Below are 19589 nucleotides of genomic sequence, written 5' to 3'. Positions count from 1 at the left end.
ATGCTGTTATTTTTTTCTCCACCTATTATAAAAGCCCCTTGGAAATTCATAGTGACTATCCATGGCTGCTTTTTGTTAGTATTTATTGTCACATTATCCTTCTAGATTTTTCTTGCCTTTCCGCATTACAGATTAACAGAACGAATATAAGCAAGATGTTTCTATAATATTAAGGTCTTTGATTTCTTTAAAATTCCTATTACGTGGGTTCTTAGAACAAGCCTTAATTGTAGATAGTAGACAAAAAAAGAAAAAAAAAAGGAAAAAGTGTTCAGCTGGATTCAGAGAAAAAACTCAATACTGATTACAGAGGTAATAATGGCTGTGTAAGTTACAATCTCCCAACACACTCATCAAAAACTATGCACATTCATCACGAAGAAGAAATTAAACCATACAAAATTGGGAGGTATAATTTCCTAACGGACCATCCTTCCATTTGCAACTATTAACTCCTAACAAAAACACGGACATCACACATGTACATATACCCCTCACCCCTGCTTGAGGACAGAGAAAAGTAAACAAAAGCAGGTAGATTGTTGGGGGAGGGGTGAGTTTCAAAACTTGGAAAAGCAAACCTTGAAGGGGAGTTTCCAGTTTTATCTTCGCTTCACAACTTTGCGTTGAAGGTGGACCCCAGTTTGGGAGCAACACAGGTGGCTAAGACTGGGGAAACCCCTTTCTGGCCTAAGGAGGCAGGAAAACTGGAGAGTGTGGGGGAAACATCAAGGGGAAGAGAACTGGAGAAGGGGACTCCCCATTTTTGAGAATGAACACTGACAAGTCTATACACATACTATACCCATGTGAGGCAGCCTTACAACAGCACAGCACAAGCTTAAAGAACCAAGATGTGGACTGCTGGGCTGGTGAAAGGAGACATGGAGCTGATGGAAGAAGGGATGGAACTCTGAGTTTGCACCAACAAAGGTGAATGCCTACAAAAACAACTGACAGACACCAGCTCCAAAATGAAGCAGAAGTTTGAATTAGCAGACAAAGGACAGTAAAGGAACTCTAACTATGCTCTGTGAGGGAAAGAAAAACATACTTGAGGGGCACCTGGGTGGCTCAGTTGGTTGAGTGTCCGACTCTTGATCTCAGCTCAGGTCAGGATCCCCAGGGTCATGGGACTGAGCCCCGAGTCAGGCTCTGAGCTGAGTGTGGAGTGTGCTTAAGATATTCTCTCTTTCCCCCTCTGCTGCTCTCCCCGACTCTCACTCCCTCTCTCTCAAAAAGAAAAAAAAAAAAAAAGATTTAAAAAGAAAAACACACTTGATATGAATGAAAAAATAGAAGATAGAACAGAAAATAGAAATAGAAAATAGAAAAAAACTAAATGAAAATTTTAGAACTCAAAAATACCGTATTTAAAATAATTCACTGAATGAGCTCAATGGCAAAAAAGAGATGACAGAGAAGAGTCAGTAAACCTAAAAATACCTCAACGGGAAATTATCCAATCTAAGGGGCATAAAGAAAGAAGATGAAGAACAAAAATGAACAAACCCTCGGGGACCTGTGGAAGAGTTTTAAATGATCTAATGTATATGGATTTTGAATCACAGGAGGGGACAAAAAGATCAGGACAGAAAAAATATCTGAATAATGCCAAAACTTCCAAAATTCATCTGAAGATACAAATTTACAGAAAACCCAGAAATGAACGCACAACTATGTGACCAACTACTCTTTGACAAAGCAGGAAAGAATATCCAAAGGAAAAAATTCTCTTCAACAAATGGTGCTGGGAAAACTGGACAGCAACATGCAGAAAAATGAAACGGGACCACTTTCTGACACCACACACAATAATAAATTCAAAATGGATGAAAGACCTAAATGTCAGATAGGAAACCATCAAAATCCTAGAGAACACAGGCAGGAACCTCTCTGACCTCAGCCAGGGCAACTTCTTACTAGACACGTCACCAAAGGCAAGGGAAACAAAAACAAACATGAACTATTGGACTTGATCAAAAGCTTCTGCACAGCAAAGTAAGCAATCAACAAAATTAAAAGGCAGCTTAAAGAATGGGAGAAGATATTTCTTTGCAAATGACACATCTGATAAATGGTTAGTACCCAAAATCTATAAAGAACTTATCAAACCACAAAAACAAACAACTGAGTTAAGAAATGGGCAGAAGTCATGAATAGACACTTTTCCAAAGAAGACATCCAGAGGGCTAACATGAAAAGATGCTCAACATCACTCATCGTCAGAGAAATACAAATCAAAACCACGATGAGATAACCACCTCACAACTGCCAGAATGGCTAAAATTAACAACACAAGAAACAACAGGTGTTGGTGAGGATGTGGATGGAGAAAGGGGAACTCTCTTGCACTGTTGGTGGGAACGCAAAACTGGTACAGCCACTCTGGAGAACAATATGGAGGTTCCTCAAAAAACTAAAAACAGAACTACCCTATGATCCAGCAATTGCACTATTAGGTATCTACCCAAAGGATACATAAATACAGATTCAAATGGTACATGCACCCCAATGTTTACAGCAGCATTATCAACAATAGCCAAACTATGGAGGGAGCCCAAAAGCCCATCAACTGATAAATGGATAAAGATGTATTTACGTACAATGGAATATTACTCAGCTATCAAAAAGAATAAAGTCTTGCGATTTATAATATGGATGGAACTAGAATGTATTGTTAAGTGAAATAAGTCAATCAAAGAAAGACAAATACTACATGACTTCACTCATGTGGAAACAAAACAGATGAACATATGGGAAGGGTGGAAAAAAAGAAAGGGAAACAAACCACAAGAGACTCTTAACAATAGGGAACAAGCTGAGGGTTGATGGAGGGATGTGGGTGGGCAGATGGGGGATGGGTATTAAGGAAGGCCTTAGTTGTGATGAGCATTGGGTGTTATATGCAAATGACAAACCACTGAATTCTCCTCCCAAAAGTTTCTGCACTGCATGTTAACTAAATAAAATTTAAATTTAAAAAATAAAATAAATTTACTGAATTCAAGAAATTCAATCTAAACAGGATACATTAAAAGAAAATCATGTTAAGACACATCATAAACTCGGAAAACCAAAGATTAAAAAATAACCTCACAAACATTTTTAAAAGAAAATACACAAAACCAACCCAGTGATTGATGGTTACTTAGGGACTGGGAAGAAGGGTGGTAGGGACAAGTGGGAAAAATTATACACTTAAAATATGTGCAATTTACTTTGTGTCAATTATGCCACAATAAAGTTCTTTAAAAAAATAGCATGAGCTCTGGAGTCAGGCTCCCTATAATCAAATTCTGGCTTTACCACTTGCTGAATTGCTTTGGGCAAGTTACTTAATCTCTCTGGGCATCAGTTTTTATATTTGTAAAATTTGGAAAATAGTAACTGCCTCATAGGTCAGTTTTTAGGATTAAGAGATAATCCAATTAAGGTATTTAGCATAGTACCTAGTATACTATAATAGCTCAATGAATGCTGCTGTTGTTTATTTTAAGTTAGAAGTACAAGGATGCCTGGGTGGCTCAATTGGTTAAGCGTCCAACTTTGGCTCGGGTCATGATCTCAATTTTCATGAGTTTGAGCCCCACACTGCGCTCTTTGCTGTCAACAAAAAGCCCCTTTGGATCCTCTGTCCCCTTCTCTCTGCCCCCACCTTCTGCTCATGCTCTCTCTCAAAAATAAATAAAAACATGAAAAAAATGGGGCGCCTGGGTGGCTTAGTCGGTTAAGCGTCCGACTTTCGCTTAGGTCATGATCCCGTGGTTTGTGGGTTCGAGCCCCGCGTCGGGCTCTGTGCTGACTGCCAGCTCAGAGCCTGGAGCCTTTCAATCTGTGACTCCCTCTCTCTCTGACCCTCCCCTGCTCACGCTGTCTCTCTCTCTCCTAGAAATAAATAAAACATTAAAAAAAAAAAAAAAAAAATTTTAAAAAAAAAAAAAAAAAATTTTAAAATAAAAAAAAAAAAACATGAAAAAAATAAAGTTATAAGTACAAAGATAATAAAATACAAGTTTTTCTAACTAAAGCAGTTAGTAAAATAGCAAAGAAAATACATTGTGTGAAGAAACACAATAAATAACTAACCTAATGCATACAATGATCATGCATGATAATAAGTAAATATGAATGGGCTTAACTCAAAAAAAATTGGGGGGGGTGTACCTGGGTGGCTCAGCAAGTTAAGCTTCCAATTTCGGCTCAGGTCATGATCTCACGGTACCTGAGTTCGAGCCCCACTTCAGGCTCCTGCTTCAGATTCTGTGTTTCCCTCTCCTCTGTCCCTCCTCCGCTCACACTCTGTCTCTCTCTCTCAAAAATAAACATTAAAAAAATTACAAAAAAATTTCTTTGGATTTTAGGAAGGTGCGTATTTTTATTCCAGGGTTACCTTTGTATTAATACTTTTTATCATGTTATAAAAGTATTAATTCCCATTTTTCATAACCTTTAATTATCTGGCCAATCATTCTTAAATGGCATCATTTAATTCCTACCTACTACTTATACAGTAATGACTAGTTTTCATTAGTTGTATTCTTTCGACTTTTGTCAGAATAGGATTTTATATTCTTCTACCCACGGTGGCAGATTTATATTTTGTCACTTTGGCTACAGTGGAAGTATGTTCCAGCATCCTAGTCCCTGACTGGTTCTGAGCTACCCCGTACTGTACGAGACACCGTGTGAGCAAACGGGAAGGTGTAGAGGCAGCAGCAGCTGTATTCTCCTGCTTGGAAGATGGTGCAGGGCGGCAGGTGCTCTTGCATTCCATGCCGTGGTCGCTCACCTGCGGGCTCACCTTGCTGGTGGGCTGTGGGACAGGAGCTAGGCCCCACAGCTGTACCACAGCCACTGCCAGAGATCTCCCCCTGCCCTCAGCTTCTCCAACTCTTGGATCAGATGAGTGTTTAGCTCCACAACGAAGGACACCCACTTATTCTGATGGCCACCCCACTAATTAGGTTGGAAGCTTACATGGGTTCCAGTTTATGCTGAGCTTGCTCTCCTTTACTTCGTATCCATCTTTCCTTTTCAACTGCCTAACCTGCCTGACTTCAAGTTGAGGCACCAGACACACAAGTAACAGTCACATGCAGACTGGATAAGCAGCTCCCAAAACTATGCAAGGGCAAGTACCTATAATAAACCCTTTATTATTTCTGTTCACTGCTAGTGATTCTGCTTCTCTAATAAAACCTTAACACCCCAAAACTGTACCTCCCCATTTTGGTCTTAGCTTTATGAATATGTGTATGAAATCTTTATCCATCCATCTGGCAGTTCCTTTAGTCACCCCTGGTTAGAAGATGACATTTCTCAAGGAGATTCACCAGAAAGCAGATTCATAGGTGCATCCATTCACAGGTGATTCTCCGAGTTCCTGGATATTCAAAACTAGTTTTCTACAACCCTGATAGACCCTTCAAAGACAGCTGGTTAGATAGAATATCCTTGGTTTGTACTTTCTTTATGTAAGCTTCTTGAAAATGTACTATTGGGACGCCTGGGTGGCTCAGTCGTTTAAGCGTCTGACTTCAGCTCAGATCATGATTTCACAGCTCAGAGCCTGGAGCCTGCTTCATATTCTAGGTCTCCCTCTCCCTCTGCTCCTCCCCTACTCGCACTCATGTCTGTCTCTGTCTCTCTCTCTCAAAAATAAATATTTTTTTAAAAAGAAAATGTACTGTTGCCTTGCTTTGTGTGTTATTCATGTAAAGTCTGTCCTAATTTCCATGCTTTTGAAAGTCACTGTGTTTCCTGGAGGCCTGAAGATATTTTTTAAACATATTTAAAATGTAATAGCTTAAAGTAAGATACTTCTTGGGCTGTTCTGTGTCAATTTTCCCCGGTATCTGATAGTACCTTTCAATATGTAGATTCAAAGTTTCTTTTATTTCCAGAGCATTTTCTTGGATTCTACTTTTACATGTTAGCTTTGGTCAGTTGTTTTGATTGACTTTTCTTCAGTCTCCAAGTAGCCTTAAGTTGGATCTCTTCTGCTTGTCTTTCATTTCAATCATTTCCTCTATTTTTACTTCTTTCTTTAGCTTATTTTCATTTTCTTAAGTTTGTTCTTCTCCCCTGCTTCACTCCAATGCCCCTGATTACATTTTTATATAAATTTACTACCCCTTAGGCCCCTTGTAATTAGTCTTCATTTCTAAAATAATTTGGACTTTTTTCTTCTATTTCTTTTCTGAATTCAACACTCCTTACCTCTTATGGGGGGGGGGCATTTTCATTCTTAGTTTTTGAATTTGATTCAAAATCCTTTTTAATTATTCTTAAATGCTGTTTGAGGATATGTAATTCAATATGGAGGACTTACAATCTTTGTAAATTTTGTGATTATTTTTAAGTAAGAATGTTCATCAGCACTTCAACTCTAAATTACATTTTCAGCTGGATGTGATCTGTTTTTTAATATTCCCATCCATTTTTTGACAGTTCCTTTTTTCTGTGCAGTTTCATTTTTGGATAGCATTGTTGTAAGGCGGGGTTGATGTGTATTTTCTCTTTTCTTTCCTGCAAGATCCTTAACTTTTCCTTTTTTTTTTTTTTTTAAGTAGATGATCTTCAAGGGAAACCATATCTCTAAACTGGATTCCCCTCAAGAAGCAATCCTTCTCTGAGGCTTCTGTTCTTAGTCCCATACTCTTTCAAGAGCTGGTGCTATGATCCAGACAGATGTTCAGTATTTCACACTTAGTGTTAGAGTTTCTCTTTCTACTGGTAAAGGGGTTATTCTGTGCTTAGCCCAAGACCTCTAAACCATTTTTTTTCATTGAGTCTCTTTTTCCATGGAGTCTTTTAAGACCCCCCATCCCTGTTCCAGCACCTGTAGGCTTGCAGCAGGAGGTCCTTTATTGGAATTCAGTTTATTTCTCAACTTATAGGTAATTTGAAAGGCATGATATTCTCTGTCTTAGGTGGCCTCCATTCTCCTCCAAAACCAGAAATAAGAGAGATTTTTGTTTTTAACATCAAGTATATTGAGATAATAATTTACTTAAATTTTGTCCCTCAATACTTTGTTAACTGATTAAATAAAATATAACCAAATCCTAAAACCAGCCCTTTACTTAATGGAGAAAAATAAGAAGTATTTCCAAATAAGTTAAAGAATAAGGCAAAGATGCCCACTGTCTACTACTATAAAATAATGAATTGGGAGGGGGCTTTTGGCCAAATATAAACATAAGATTTGAAAATTTTCTTTGGAAAATAATATAGCATGTTACGGAAACCACAGAAAATCAATTACAAAACTAAACCAGAAAATAAGAGATTTAGGAAGTAGAACAAAAAATTAACAACAAAAAATACAAAATTAACAGATAAAAACCAGTAGCTTTTATATACCTATACAATAACCAGTTGGGAGTATATAATGGTAGACAAAACCCCACTTACAATAAACAGCCACAAATACAAGAAAAGATTTTCAAACACATTCTAAGATATAATTTAAAACTACATCAAGGGGTACCTGGCTGGCTCAGTCAGTAAAGCATCCAACTCTTGATTTTGGGATCATCCAAGTTGGGTATAGAGTTTACTTAAAAAACAAATAAAACTATACAAAGATACCATCTTTTCCCTATTAGATCAGTACAAAATTTAAAAAGTGCGTCAACCATACACAAAAATAAACTCAAAATAGATGAAAGAACAAAATGTGAAACAGGAAACTATCAAAACCCTAGAGGGAAAACAGGCAACAACCTCTTTTACCTCAGCTGCAGCTACTTCTTACTCAACACATCTCCAAAGTCACGGGAAATAAAAGCAAAAATCAACTATTGAGACCTCATCAAGATAAAAAGCTTCTGCACAGTAAAGGAAACAATCAACAAAACTAAAAGGCAACTGATGGAATGGGAGAAGATATTTGCTAATGACATGTTGGATAAAGGGTTAGTATCTAAAATCTGTAAAGAACTTACCAAACTCAACACCTGCAAAACAAATAATCCAGTGAAGAAATGGACAGAAGACATGAATAGAGATTTTTCCAAAGAAGACACAAGATGGCCAACAGACATGAAAAGATGCTCAATGTTGATTATCATCAGGAAAATACAAATCAAAACCACATTGAGATACCACCTCACACTGGTAGGAGTGGCTAAAATTAACTCAAGAAACAACAGATGTTGGTGAGGATGTGAAGAAATGGGAACCCTCTTGCACTGTTGGTGGGAATGCAAACTGGTGAAGCTACTCTGGAAAACAGAGTGGAGGTTCCTCAAAATATTAAAAATAGAATTACCCTATGACCCAGCAACAGCATTACTAGGAATATATCCAAAGTATACAGGAGTGCTGATTCATAGGGATACATATACCCCAATGTTTACAGCAGTGCTATCAACAATAGCCAAATTATGGAAAGAACCCAAATGTCCATCAACTGATGAACAAAGAAGACGTGGTACACACACACACACACACACTCTGGAATACTACTCGGCAATGAATGAAATCTTGTCATTTGCAACAATGTGGATGGAACTGGAAGGTATTATGCTAAGTGAAATAAATCAGTCAGAGAAAGACAGGTATCATGTTTTCGCTCATATGTGGAAGTTCAGAAACTTAACAGAAGACCATGGGGAAAGGGAAGGGAGAAAAATAGTTTCAAACAGAGAGGGAGGCAAACCATAAGAGACTCTAATGCAGAGAACAAACTGAGGGTTAATGGGGGTGGGGAGCCAGGGAGCAGGGAAAATGGGTGATAAGCACTGAGGAGGGCATTTGTTGGAATGAGCACTGGGTATTGTATGTAAGCAATGAATCATGGGAATCTACTCCCGAAGCCAAGAGCACACTGTATGCATGGTATGTCAGCTAACTTGACAATAAATTATATTTAAAAAAAAAAAGGCATGTCAATACATGTTACTGGAGCAACATGTTACTGAGGGAAAAGAGGCACCCTCACAGTCTATTAGGAACACAAACTAGTACAACCCTCCTGGAGCACAATTTGGCAATCCCCAACAAACCTATACTATACGCCTTTAACTTTGACCCAGAAAACCCACTACTAGAAATTTACCCTTAAGATATGCCACCAGCAATACAAAAACATACCACGAGGTTATTCACTGTAATGGCTAAATACTGGAAACAGCCTAAGGGCCAATACATAGGACAGGACAGTGAGTGAATAAATTTTGGTGTACACGGACACATAGTACACACATACCCACACACACAAAATGGAGTGCTATGTAGCTATAAAATAATCAAGAAATTCTCTATATAGAGTGGTTGCCAGGATAAACTGTTACATTAAAATAGCAAAACACTCAAAAACATCTAGAGTAGGTCACTGTTAGTATTTTTAATTTTTTTAAATGTTAATTTATTTTTGAGAGAGGGAAACAGAGCATGAGCAGGGGAGGGCAGAGAAAAAGGGAGACACAGACTCCAAATCAGGCTCCAGGCTTTGAGCTGTCAGTACAGAGCCCAACGCAGGGCTCAAACTCACAAGCCATGAGATCATGACCTGAGCCGAAACCAAAAGTAGGTTGCTTAACTGACTGAGCCGCCCAGGTGCTCCAGTGTTTTTTTTTAAAGAGGAAATGAAAAAAATAGAAAGAATGGAGGAATGGGATGAAAAGAATGGGAAAATAGAAACAGGCAGAAGAGGTGGTAGATGGAACTATACTTCCTGACTTCCTGACATTTAGGACCATGCTAAAATTTTACATCCTCAAAAACAAATATAATCAACTAAAAATACAAACAAAAACAAATGAATCTAGCTGTACTTAAAATGAATAACATAACCTCATGGGGAGTGGGAAGGACTAATATAAGTAATTTTTTAACTAGTTGGGAGGGACTAGAAGAAAAGCCACCCCAGTAGCAATGGGTATAGGCTGTACCTAGATCTTGGTTTCTCAAACCCATTCCCAATATTCAATACTAAACAGAATCAGAGAGAGGTCCTTGGAGAAACGGCTGATTCAGGGAAGGGACTGGGAAAGTATAACAGGAACCTTTAAATACTTTGTAGTAACAAGTAAGGAAGTGCTCAGATAATAAGGACAGGTCAAAAGGACACAGGTGACAGCTTGGAGAGGATTCCATTCATCCAACAGGGACAATATGAGTATCTAAATAATGATTTAGAACCCAATGAATTAAGAATCCATGAGTCTTTTCTCTCTGTATTTTACAAGTGTAATATATATATATATGCATACTATGTATCAAAATATACATACATCTCATCTGTTCCCACTGATCAATATACCCAACACTTCTTTGAAGAAGTGAAAGTTAAAGGGAGATGTGAACCAGGAGAAGGTGTTAACTAAGTGAAGAGAGCAATGAAGGAGATTCATGGAGAGAAAACACACATAAAACAGGGTGACTAGGGCAGGGAATGAAGGGGAGCGAGGGATTTAAAGAATCTAGGTTGTTATCCTCAGGAGCAATGGAAATCCTATGGATAATGAAGTGCAAGTCTCAAAGGTAATTTACACCAAACTCATGACTTTCCCCTCCAACCTTCTCCTTTCTATAGTTTCCTTTCACTGAATGGCACCATCATCTGTCCAATTTGTCCAATTATACAAGCCAAAAGCCTACCTAGGATATCTCTGTTATACCAAAGAGCCCTCTCTCATCACCCGTATTTAATCCATGATGAAATCTTATTAATCTTATCCCTCTATAACTAGTTTCAAGTTGTTATCATGTCTCACAGGAAGCACAACAGCCTTGTCACAGATCTCTCACATCCAGTCTTGTCCACTAGTTACCTAACCAGAAATGGGACGGGTTTTTTTTTTTTGTGTGTATTTAATTTTGAGAGAGACAGAGTGCGAGCGAGAGAGAGTGCGAGCGAGAGACAGAGAGCGAGCGAGAGACAGAGAGCGAGCGAGAGACAGAGAGCGAGCGAGAGACAGAGAGCGAGCGAGCACTAGCAGGGAAGGGGCAGAGAGAGAGACAGAATCCAAAGCAGGCTCCAAGTTCTGAGCTGTCAGCACAGAACCTGACATGGGGCTTGAACCCACAAACTGAGATCATGACCTGAGCTGAAGTCGGACAACTTAACTGACTGAGCCACCCAGGCACCCCAGGAGTAGGACTGATCTTAAACACAAATCTCATCCTGTCACCCTCTTCCAGAAAAATCTGCCATTGTTCCTTTTGTAAAAACCAAATCTCATCTCCCCAGCATGTTCTCCATGCCCTTCTCCCCTTCCCCTCAGGGTGTTAAAGCAACCTGGACTTTCTTCAGTTCCTCCAGAATATCATTATTCCTCTTGCTTTAATGCCTTAACACACAATCCTCCTTTGGCCTGCAATGTTCTTCATCCTTTATCACCTAGCAAAACCATACTTTTCTTATACATCTCAAGCTTAATTTTCACTCAAGAAAGGTTTCTTTAATTCTTCCAGATTAAACCCCATTATTTGTTTTCATAGCACCCTGTAATTTTCCTTTTTAGTACTAATCAGAAATTATACAAATAGTTGTGAGTATTTGATTATAAGTCTTGCCCTTGTTAGACAGTAATTCCTGTTAATTATTTAGGGACCATGCATGTTTTATTATTCACTAGCATGGTACTCAGTAGAAAATAAAATAATGAATAGACAGGCCATAAATACTAAAGAAATCTATATATTTATACAATATATAAACCATATTATATTATCTAAATAGAATATCTATATTAATCTACAAAGAAAACTGCCAAATAATAATGCCTATTTTTTCAGTGTCAATAACCTTAAAGTATAGAGATTCTTAAAATATTTTGCTTTAATTGTACACATTAAAAAATACAATGTCAGAGATTCTTCACTTTATGAATAATTTGCCAGCACAGGGATCAAAGCTACTCCATTTTAATAAATAATGGAAGGAAAAGAAGGGAGAGGGAGAAGGGAGGAGGAGAGACGAGAAGGAGGGAGGAGGGAAGGAAAAGCTGTATAAAAATAACTGCTTCTAAAATATTAGTAATAAAATAACTTCAAAAAATCACTTTAAAAGTTTCAAAGGTCTTTTCAGAGATCCAGATATACAGAATTGTAGTAGATTATAATTATACATAGTAATACATACATTATATATTACATAGTAGAAAGTATATTTTAATCACACACATTGTCCAGTTAAATGTGAAGATTGAAAACTGTTGAGTTTTCCACATTACAAACTTGTAAATGGAGACATTTTGAGATCTAGAACACAAGTATAACACTTCACTGGGCAAGAAAGAATAACATTATTCCAAGCAAAATGAACGCTAGGTGTCAGGGCCTTAAGGCAAGAGGAACAGGGACACTGAGGAACAGAAGGAGGCTAGAGCACTCTGAGGGGAGAGGCGGGTGTGGAGAAGTAGGATTTTAGGTCTCATCCTAAGAGAGATGAACCATGAACTGAAAAGATCAAAATCACTGAACATTAAAGCACAGAGCCAAAGCAACTTTGAAAAATTTTTTAGAATTTCAAAAACTGACATTATCCTTTGTCTATCCTGAAACATCCTAACCTGACCAATAAAGTGACAGATATTTTCATCATACTTTAACTATTTAAAAACAGAATAATATATGTGCTGCTGTGAAAAGAAAATGTAGGGTGCAGCTCCGAGTTAACACGGCATGTATGCCAGAGATTCTTCCGAAGGCCTGCTCATAAGGCTGGCTCGTGCCTGGATTTCAGGACGGTCCCCGCGATTCTCGGAACGGGGAAGAGGGGCTCACTATGCCTACACCGTTTGTACAAATAATATGGTTTATGCTGAACCCTTGCTTTCCTTCTGGGACTCTAGAATTTTTGTACACACCACCAGACAGAAGCTGCTTATCTGGCCAGCTCCCAGGAAAAACCCTGGTTGCTGAGTCTTTAATGAGAGTCCCTGGTAACATCTCAAATGTGCTATAACAACTCCTTGCTAGGAATTAAGTTGTCTTGTAGGACTCCACTAAGAGAGGACTCTGAAGCTTATGTTTTGTCTCCCCTGGACTTAGCCTCTTGTGAACGCCTTTTCCCTTTGCTGCCTCCACTTTGTATCCTTTAGCTGTTAATAAATTAGAGCAGTGAGTCCTCCTAAAGAAATACTGAACCCGGGGAAGGTCTGGGGAACCCTCACACACAAATTACATACGGACCCATGGAAAGGTTTAGTTTCATTAGGGAATTATAACTACATTCTTCTAATCTTTAATAAAGTATAAAACAGAAAAATAGCATCTCCTCCATAGTGAGAATGCCAGCATTTACCTGGTGGTACTCTGGCATTTAGGTTGTTAAGTCTGATTTAATTATACATTAACATACCCCTAGGAATCACATTTTAGAATATGTCAAGTTTCCCTAATAAATGTTTACTTATAAAACAAGAGTACTTTTCCTCAATAGCCATTGGGCTATCTGTGGGTATTACATAATAACATAGCATTAATGTACTCAGCATAAAAAGGCAAAAACATTTTTATAAACTCTGAAGTAGAAACAGAAAAAACAAAAAGAAACAACAAAAAAACCAAAAACCATCTGAGGTACCTGTCAGTTTAATATAAACCATGTGCTAAATGATTATGAATTAATAACAAGCTCAGGGCACAGCTACATTTTTAAATCTCTGAAGGTCAGAGCCATTGATTACTATTAAATATCTTTTATTTTAGACTCTGGCATTTATAATGTCTCATGCTATTAGGAAAATGAGGCTGGTCACAGTTACAAACTTGATTTTAAAAGCTGTTTCAGAGAGGAAGAAGCTGGGTATGAGTTTGGACCCTTTTTGGCCTGGTTTTGAATTAATAAGCACTTCCCTCACTTAGCTGCACATTTCTCGCTTACTGATAAAATGAACTGATTATTCCATGGAATTTAAAATAGGCTGCTGAATGTCACTTCAAGAACTATTAGCATTGCCGCAAACATGTTCAGAAACAGAGCAGATAGTAATGAGACAAGACACATCACTGTAAGAAAGCAAATTAATTTAGTGACAGCTTATTGAACTTCTATGTGATCATCTCTAGGTATGCCTGCTTTTGTGAATAGGAATTGAATGTATCTTTTCAGCAATATAAAAACATTTCTAAGTTGCTGGAATTTTCATAAAATAGCACCTCACTGAACATTTCTTTGAAATTACATTGTTCGGACCACTTCACATATTTTACTCTTCAGAAGTGTATTTGTATGGAAAAATAGTTTTTATTTTTTTGTCACAATGTGCTATAAAAATGATGCTTCCGGTAAACTGGTAAAAGTGTTACAAGGATCCATGCCAAGAAGTTCTTGAATTTGCTTCAGGTGTGGGATTAACCAATTAAGTTAACCAAACACAGTCTACTAGGGATGACCTTAAGTATGGAAGCAGTTCACTGGGATTGTTAACCCAGTCTGGAGCGCTTTTCTAAAACACAAATCTTACTGTCATCTTCGTATTAAGCAAACAAACCAACAAACCAAAAACAACCTTAAACATCTCAGTATCTTCAGTAGAAGACAAAGTACAAGCTCTTCATTCTTAATAACACCACCCTTCACAACTGGGCCAACCTCACGTACCTTCCTCTCCTTTCGTCTTCCCCAGGAGGCCCTACAATCTTGCCACGCTGATATTATTTACCTCTCCCCCAAGAAACCTACTTTTCCAGGTCTCCCTGCTTGTTTGTCTGTTGCTTCCTCCTGCTTCCTTTTCATTTTCAGCTGTACTCCTGCTCAGTTTTCAAGTTCCAGCCTGTCTCTTCCCCTGAGAAATCTTTTCCGATGCTTCTAGGCAAACTGAATTACTCCTTTCCTCGGGTTCCATAATGCTTTTTATTCACCTCTGTGGCATATTTCCTCAGTTAGCAGAGTACCCTGCACATACTACATGTCCAATAAATATATTTATTTATAGGAGTCTGACCAAGACACACAGACACCCAAAACTTAGTAGATAATGAGATACTCATTTCTTAAATCAATACAGATAAAATTTTAGAAACATGAATTAGTTACCAGGAATGCTGGAGTTCTTGATAAATCTCATTGACTGGCAATTTCAAGATACAATGTATTACAATTTGTAAGCATGGGAGGTTTTACTTGCAATGAAGATTTCAAACTATCAGTTCTTTTATTTTTTTAAATCACTCTTTTTTTAAAAACTAAGATATCTTTCAATTCTGTGCACGTATACCCTATTCTAATTTTTACTCTATGTTCACTGACCCTCTCTCCTCTTTATCACTGCAAGTGTGACACTTCAATTAATTTAAACCTAATTAAATGGAATCTTTAATTATTTTCATTCACCCCATACACGCTCTTTTTCAGAAAAAAGTAAACAAGAGGAAAAAGATCTGAAAAAATTTCAAAGTTCTAAAGCAAATACTAAGTATAATCTCTTACATCTTCAGAATTTGTAATACCATAAAAGAGGATTTCCTAGTGTGCTTTGGAAAACATTAACCTTTATAAATCATTTTTTAATAAAGCAGGGTCAAAGAAAAGGTATCGGCTACAATATTTTGCATTCCACTGTAGTTCATGTCATTTCAAATTAAAGGAAATCTAATCACATTTCCTAATAAGAACTTTAAACCTTTATATCTTAGTGAGAAGAGTGTAAGATTAGAATCACAAGTTTCATTTTCTCATAGAACAGATTTAGGTAAGTCTAAATCTACAAAATGAACTTTTAAAAATACTTAATCATCAAAAAGCAAATCACGGTCTAACCTCAGAGAAAAAAACATATATTAAACCTGGGTCTTTAGGAAGGCAAACCATGATCTTTAAGCAGAACTCTTCATGAAAAGTTACATGGAGTCCTTAAATCATAGATTAGAAATTACTTTTGGAATCACTGAAGTCTTTACAAATGTTCATTCTCCTATGAGCAAATGAGTCAGCTACTTCTCCAGTGACCATGCAAGGACAGTCTGTTGGAAACCAATTAAAGGGCAGATACCTTTATCGGAGTATGTGTGTTCTAATGCATGAAGATCAGGCAGTAGGTGAATACAGTTTATGCAGCAGTAGGTGAAGAAATCCAGGATGACTACTTTTCCACACAGATCCTTGTAGACAGAAATAGGCTCTTCTGTGTTCAGCCATTCTAATCCTGAAGTTTACACAAAATAAATTATGATTAAAAGAAAAGGCAAAGATTATTTATCTAAAACTTTCCATTAAAACATAAACCATTATTTCTAAGGAGGCGATGGGAGAGTGGGGCAAGATGGGAAAGATGCTATCATGGAGCAATGTGCAAATATAGTAAGAAAAGTTACTAATTCTTTCAGAAATAGAATGGTCTCTGTGTGAAAGAAAACAAGATCAACACAGGTGAAAACAAGAGTAAATATCAAATATTAAGGGGACCTATGTACACAATCGGGTTCAAATGAGCTTTTTAGAAAGAAGCCTCAATCTTAAGAAAAGCAAGATAGAACTAAATTGAAAAAGGAACAAAGTGTTAAAATATAAAGATAATGCTCTGGATTTGAAGCAGACCTTAACCACAAAATATTTCAAATGCAAAGTTAAGCAAAATACACTATTATAGATTTCATGGAAGCAACATTAATATTGATGAAGAATGTGTTGGCTTCCCTCCAAAGAAAAATGGAATCTCATTAATCTGTACTTTTGTAAATCAGAATTTATAATTACTTGAGCAGGACTTACAATTTTAACTACACACTATACAGATTTTGTTAGATATTAAAAGTACAGCATCTCTATTTAACCAATTTAGAAAAACAAAGATAATGAGCTTTTTGTTTTACAAGTAAATGCAGCCACTAGAACTAATTAATTTAATTATACCTTGAAGCAGGTATTTGGAAATATTTTACAGAAATTGAAAGCCAAAGCTGGGTGGAAGAAGTGTGTAATAACAGCTAATGACTAGTAACAGTAACTAGAGATACTCAATTTAAACAAAATTCTAAAAAAAAAAAAATCTGCAAATCAAACTAGCATGTCTGACTTAATAGTCCAACTTAGTGAGGTTTTAGGGGAGAGTGAGCTCTTAATTATGCATTTTAATAAAGTATTAATTGTACAGCAGATCAAGTAATCACATAAAACCTCAACCTAATGTATATTTCATATCTTAATGGCAAAATATTTATGAATCAGTCTTTTAAATTTATTTTTTGTAAATAGTCAGGAGTGACTTAGATTGGAGGGTATGGAAAGTATTAAATGTTACTGCACTTAACCATGCTTAATAATAAATTTTACAATAACAATTACAATGAATATAATTTTTAAAAGCTGCCAATGTTTGGGATGCCTGGGTAGGTCAGTGGGTTGAGGGTCCAACTCTTGGTTTCCACTCAGGTCATGATCTCACCATTGGTGAGTTCGAGCCCCGCATCAGGCTCTGTGCGGACAGTGTGGAACTCTTGAGATTCTCTCTCTCCCTTCTCTCTTTGGCCCCTTCTCCACTTAGTCTCTCTGTCCCTCTCAAATAAAGTTTAAAATAAGCTAACATTTATTGAGCTCTCCTATTAACTAAGACCTTTAGGTATATACCTCCAATCCACATAATTAAGCTGAAAGGTAAATACCAGTTCTATTTTATAAGGTAGTAAAGCTTGGAGAAATCAAGTAAAATCATGCAGCTAACAAATGGAATAACTAGGACATGATCCCAAATCTGTCTGATTCCATCCATTACACCAGTTTCCCATAAACACCTACTTCTTTTAAGAAATGAACAAAGCATACAGTTTCAGAGATAGTTATGGTTATGACTTGATTATAGTTCACTGATAAACCAAGGAACAACTCTTACCTAGTACCCTGAGCTCAATCAGCTAGAGCAGAAAATCTGACTATGTCAAATACGAAGCCTGAATATTTTATTATATTATTTATGAATCACTAAGGTCAAATCTCATGGTAATAAAATACACCCACTTGTAAATATAAGCCAGACTAGAACATAAAAACATTGCCCCAAAACCTCACTGGTGACTAGTTTATAGCAGTACACTATGTAACTTCTTACAACTTTTTTTTTTATAAACACGCACATATGTATACAATCTCTTAAAGTTTCTTTGATGGGAAAAGCAGTCATGCACCCAATTGTTTTGTAATAATTCCACAATATTTCAAATCCAGTTTACGATTAGCAACAGGGAAAAAAAAAAAAAAAAAGCATTTTTGAGGTGGTAGCAAAAGGCTTGGAGAGACACAAGACAGTGGTCAGAGGCAAAGTTCCGATATCCCTGCCGGGAGATACCGAACCCTGCCGTATCCAACCGATTAACTATACATGTGGTTTCAGTGTCGTGCCAGGACGCATGCCAACACCAACAAAACAATGCCAGTGTCCCAACCACAGAAGGGAAAGTACGGTTTCATCTGTCGCAGCGAGATGTGCTGCCCAAGTAGCACTTCGGCGAGTATCAGTTCCCGGGTGTTCCAAGCACTCAAAGAACCGGGATTCAAACCCTGGAGATAGGTCGTAATTGACTCAGATTTAAAAAATGGCAAATGTCATGACTTTGAACGGAGAAGGGTGGCACCGCTGATACTTGCCAATCTGGGGTCTGTAGGGTCTGACTTGGGCAGTTATTGGTTGTGAAGCCTTAAGGAGGTTAGTTAGCCTTCCTGTGCCTCAGTTTCCTCAACTATAAAGGAAGTCTGTTAAGAAGCCTCAGAGGGTGGTAGAGAAGATTAAATAGTCCCCTGAAGTGATGACAACGGTGTGTGGCACAGAAGTGATCTGTGTGAAGATGAGGCACAGCGGACGGCAATGACGATGCTGGGCAACCAGATGCAACGACAGGATGGCACGGACATTTCAATCATCGCCACCCGGACCCACTAAACATTCAGGGAATGTCTGCCAAGTTAACACAAGGCCCGGGCAGGGGCTCGGGATACGGAGGCGAAAGTGCACGTCCCCGCGCGCCAGAAAACCACCCTCGGCCGCCGCTCCGGGACCCAGGGAAGCGGCGCCGCGGGCGAGCCGCCCCCGCGCGGCCGCACTACCCCGCCTCGGCCCCCGCTTCAGGGGAGGGCACAGTCCCCGAGGAAGGGGAGGTTCCGGGAAGGGTCCCCACCCCAAAGCCTGCCCCTCACCTTCCGGAAACTCGGGCACTGACAAGTCCTGCTCCCAGCCGTCCACCTTCTGGAGATACTGGTAGACCAGGCTGTCCTTCTCCTCCTGGGTGACGGCGTCGAGCAGGGCGTACTCCAGCGAGGTCTGAGCCGGGAGCAGGCCCGCGAGGCTGCAGCCCCGGGCGCCGGGGGCCGCCATGTTCTCTCCGGACGGTCCAGAGGCGGCAGCCGGGCCCGCGGGAGGGTCTCGTGCGGGGAGAGAGGAGGCGCTTACAGTCCTGTGGTTTCAAATCGGCACATTCGCTTCACTCTCCGCCAGCCCCTACTCCACGCAAACGACACCTTTTCTTTTGTAATCATTCATTCCGATGCTAAGGTACAAAGTGTTGCAATTCCCGGGCCCGTAATTCAGCCACCGGTCCCAACCACCCCGCCCCTTGCAGAGCTTCTCGGCACAGCTGAGCCTGGACATTCGGAGCGCCAGATTCAGCATGGAGAAAGCCTGTGGGTCAGCGTTCTGGAA

General features: G+C 38.6%; 1 protein-coding gene across 1 annotated transcript in view; it reads right to left on the bottom strand.

The window, feature by feature from the left end:
* NHLRC2 (NHL repeat containing 2) overlaps positions 1-19489 on the bottom strand; it is a 59584-nt gene extending 40095 nt beyond the window's left edge. Inside the window, exons 1-2 of the mRNA XM_039237636.1 lie at positions 19088-19489; positions 15954-16106 (exon numbers count right to left, since the gene is read on the bottom strand). Of these exons, the coding sequence (XP_039093567.1) occupies positions 15954-16106; positions 19088-19265 (331 nt within the window). The 5' untranslated portion in view covers positions 19266-19489. The remainder of the gene's footprint in view (positions 1-15953; positions 16107-19087) is intronic.
* Positions 19490-19589: the final 100 nt, after the last annotated feature.

Source organism: Hyaena hyaena, unplaced genomic scaffold, assembly GCF_003009895.1.
Source record: "Hyaena hyaena isolate Hyena2069 unplaced genomic scaffold, ASM300989v1 scaffold_128, whole genome shotgun sequence".
In the NCBI taxonomy this organism is placed as follows: Eukaryota; Metazoa; Chordata; class Mammalia; order Carnivora; family Hyaenidae; genus Hyaena; species Hyaena hyaena.
Note: the sequence above shows the minus strand (reverse complement) of the source record. Positions and strands in the feature narration are given on the sequence as shown.